General features: G+C 43.9%; 1 protein-coding gene across 1 annotated transcript; it reads left to right on the top strand.

The window, feature by feature from the left end:
• Positions 1-768: 768 nt before the first annotated feature.
• On the top strand, positions 769-2288 carry LOC102712496. The gene has a single exon (XM_006664892.3). The coding sequence runs from the start codon at positions 796-798 to the stop codon at positions 2011-2013; it is 1218 nt and encodes a 405-aa protein (XP_006664955.2). The 5' UTR covers positions 769-795; the 3' UTR covers positions 2014-2288.
• Positions 2289-3962: the final 1674 nt, after the last annotated feature.

Below are 3962 nucleotides of genomic sequence, written 5' to 3' on the forward strand. Positions count from 1 at the left end.
AACCAGCTCGAGCCAGCTTGTTAGGCTCATGAGCCACATCATTTACATGGATTCTTTGCATTGCAATTTTAGAATGACAATAAAAATATAAATAGAAAAAATTTAATTTAAATTTAATTTAAATATGAAAACACAATATGAATTTAATTTCATGTCTCTATAATTTCATGAAAGATTGCTTAAATTATAAGTATCAAAGCATAAGGTAATCAAGAAATTTACTTTAATGCGGCTTGTTTAGCTCACGCATAGCTCGTGAGCCAAGCTACAACGGTAGCTTGGATCGTTAACAAATTAAAACGAGTCAAACCAAACCGAGCCGATCTAGCCACGAGCCTAGTGACGTACTCCCTTCGTCTCAAAATAAACCAATTTTTCACTTTTTACCTTCAATTTTTGACTCTTCGTTTTATATTCCAAAAATTTTTGCGATTGATATTTTTGTTTTTATTAGATGATAAATCATGAATAGTACTTTACGTGTGACTAATTTTTTTTATAATTTCCTAAAAATTCTTTTAAATAAAACGGAGGGTCAAACGTTGGATACGGAAACCGAAAAATGAGTACATATCCATGAGCTTTTCGTCTAGCCCTACTGTCGTATCGCTGGAAGCCTGGAAATGGTGTCAAATCCAAAAATTTCATTTTGGCGCTAGAAAATCACTGGAATAGTTTTTGGCGGCAACCTAAGATATATTTCGCGCGAAAATGGCAGCTGATATAAATATATGTGGAATTGTGGAACCAACCGTGTGCGGGAAGGAAGCGAGTTCTGCGGAGAGAGAGGAGGAGATGGAACCGTGCGTGAGAAGCCAGAGCGGCGGCGTCAAGAAGAAGCCGATGACCTCGCCGCCGTTCGACGCCGTCGGCGACGATCTCCTCCGCGAGGTACTCCTCCGCCTCTCCAACATGGCGTCGCTCCTCAGCGCCGCCCTCGCCTGCAAGCGCTGGCACCGCGCGGCCTCCGACACCACCGTTCTCCGGCGCTTCCTCCCGCTCCGCCGCCCCCCGCTCGTCGGCTTCATCCTCACCGACCGCGGCGACATGCCCGTCCCCCGCCACCGCCCCAACCTCCGCTTCGTCGGCGCCACCGCCCGTAGGCCCAGTCTGGCATCCGCCGGCGCCGATTGCGACGTCTTCTTCGAAGACCTCCCCGATATCGATTCGGACGTCGACGACGAGTGGCGCATCCGCGGCTGCGACGGCGGCCGCCTCCTCCTATCCTGGGGCCGGTACGCGTCCCACCTCGCCGTCTACGATCCCCTCGCGCGGACTGCCATCTTCTTCCGCCCACCCAGTGCCTTCCGTGCATCGTTCCACGTGGTCAGGTACGCGATCACCGTCAACGACGCCGACGCCTCGTTCCGGGTCGTCGCCATGGTGGACAGCATCTCCTCCGCCGTGTTCTCCTCCCACACCCGCGAATGGACCGTGTTCGACATCGTCGACGACGACGAGGGAGAAGATCTGTATTACTACCGCTTCGACGACAGCGACGGCATGCCCGCCGGGCGCTTCGTGTACTGGCGTTCGAACCGCCAGAACGAGAAGCGGATCTTGCTGCTCGACATGACCACCATGGAGTGGACGGTCATCGCGCCGCCGTTCGCAGCAGGGGAGTCGTACTGCGTCGCCGACATGGCGGAGCACGGCGGGCTGTGCCTCCTGTCCAGCAGGGACCAGATCCTCGAGCTCTGGGTCCGCAGCAGCAGCAGCAATGGCGGATCACCGTGGCTGCTCAAGAAGACGATCTCACTGTTCGATCGGTTCGGATACCTGAAGACGCTGCGGCGTGAGGAGTGGATGAAGAGGGTGCGCGTCCTCGCGGCGAAGGCTGGCTATGTCTACATGGAGTTCTGGTCCATCAGGAAGCCCAACTCCTATCTCCTCGTCCTCGATCTCGACACCACGAAGCTGGAGATGTTTCGCAACGATTCGGATGAGCCTTTCAGGGGTCCTGCATTTCCCTTCTTCTTGCGTCTGGCACCCCTGCTTGATGGAACTTCTTAATAGGTAATGGTGTTCTATTTAGTTTGCTTGTTATATCGCTTTTCTTCATTTTTCAGTTAGATTCTGGACAAATCATTCTTTTTTAGCATAAGCACCAAATTCTGGATTGGTATCTGGCTTCAGATGTTTAGTTTTAAAACTCATTTGGAAAGGTTACTCCTTCGTTCCAAATTGTAACCATTTCTGACTATGTATTTGGATATCCCTTCGTTTAGGTACATAGCCAGCAATGCATCTAGGGATGTTTAGATGGGGCTAAACTTTTTAGCCCTATATCACATCGGATGATTGTATACTTATTATAAATATTACGTAGACTAATTATAAAACTAATTACAGAAATGAGAGCTAATTTGTGTGATAAATTTTTAAGCCTAATTAATCCATAATTAGAGCATGTTTACGGTAGCATCACATTGGCTAATCATGGATTAATTAGGTTCAATAGATTCGTCTCGTGAATTAGTTCAAGATTATGGATGAGTTTTATAATAGTATACGTTTACTATTTATAATAAGTGTCTAAATATTTGATGGGACAAGAGACTAAAGTTTAGTCTCTTGTCCTAAACACCCCCTTATTTTGGAAGAGATGAAGTATTTTACATTAGTTCTGAACCTAACACTCTAGTGTTTGTTTGCTGACTGCCAACGATGGACAATTACATACAACTTTTGGGATTCTGGATATGGTTGAATGGAATGTGGCCATGTGCAAATGGCTTCATTTTCAGAGGGGGAGAACGGAATTGGATGGGTGTTTGAAAAATCAGGAATTGTTCTACCAGAACTCTATTTACCAACCAACGGATAAGCAGCTTTAGAAATGTAGGCTTCAAATAATAATCTAAATCTGTATTATGGCATTTATTCAGAGAGTCATTGCATGTTATTTAGACGAGAAGGAACTGCTGATCATACCCTTTTTTTTTCTTCTTGTCATCTGGAAATTTTTGTGTGGCTTGCATGAAAGCGGTTCTGGGTTGGGCTAGGATTCCTAATGATAGCCCTTATTTCAGATGCCAATTGACATAAGTTTACATCAGGTATTCATCTGATCATTTACAAATTCATTTTCTTCTTGTCCTGGAACATTTTACTTCAACCGGTGGACTGTCCACCGTGGACATGGACGGATAAAGTGGTGGCGTGGCGTTCATTCTGCTGTCGAAAAACTGGATGCTATCTTCAGGAATTCAGCTAGCATATGTGTAGTGTTCTTTTGGTTTCAGTCTGTGTTGGATAGGGTAGTGTTGGCTCAATGTTGTCTAAGCTTTTGGCTATCGTTGGAGTCTTGGAGATATGCTAGTTGTCTAGTTAAGCTGGTAATCCAGCCTTTTATGTTAGCTTAAAACTCTTATTCGGCTTTCAGTAGAAGCTGGGTAGTCTAATTATCTCTTTTATCAAAAACTTGGTCAAACATAGACCCTGCTTGTTTCTATCTAGTGACTTTTTTTTAAGTCTTTATCACATCGAATGTTTGGAAGTATTAAATATAGATTATTAATATAACTCATCTCCATACTTAGGACGAATTCACGAGACGAATCTATTGAGCCTAATTAGTTCAAATTAGTGAATGTGATACTACCGTAAATATTTGCTAATTGTGGATTAATAAGGCTTACAAATTTTGTTTGATGAATTAGCCTTTATTATTAGTTTTATTACCAGCCCATATTTAATATTATCAGTCCATATTTAATATTTTTAATTAATGTTTAAACATCCATATAAAAAGTCACCGGATTAAAAAAGCCGCATTGGCCATAGTGTATCAAACAAAACAGAAAAAAAAAAGAAAGTGCATGTCGCAATAGCTGCAGGCCTGCAACAAGAACTGGACATGATCAGTTGATGAATTTTTTTAATTTTAATTTTATTTATTTAATTATTCACCATTTTAATTTTGCGAATCAAAACGTCGCAGGAATAGCTTCCTCCTGCCC

The sequence above is a fragment of the Oryza brachyantha genome, chromosome 12, assembly GCF_000231095.2.
Source record: "Oryza brachyantha chromosome 12, ObraRS2, whole genome shotgun sequence".
Classification (NCBI taxonomy): Eukaryota; Viridiplantae; Streptophyta; class Magnoliopsida; order Poales; family Poaceae; genus Oryza; species Oryza brachyantha.

Bases quoted from the DNA above. Each gene is read 5' to 3' on its own strand.
- LOC102712496 (XM_006664892.3), top strand. From the start codon at position 796: ATGGAACCGTGCGTGAGAAGCCAGAGCGGCGGCGTCAAGAAGAAGCCG.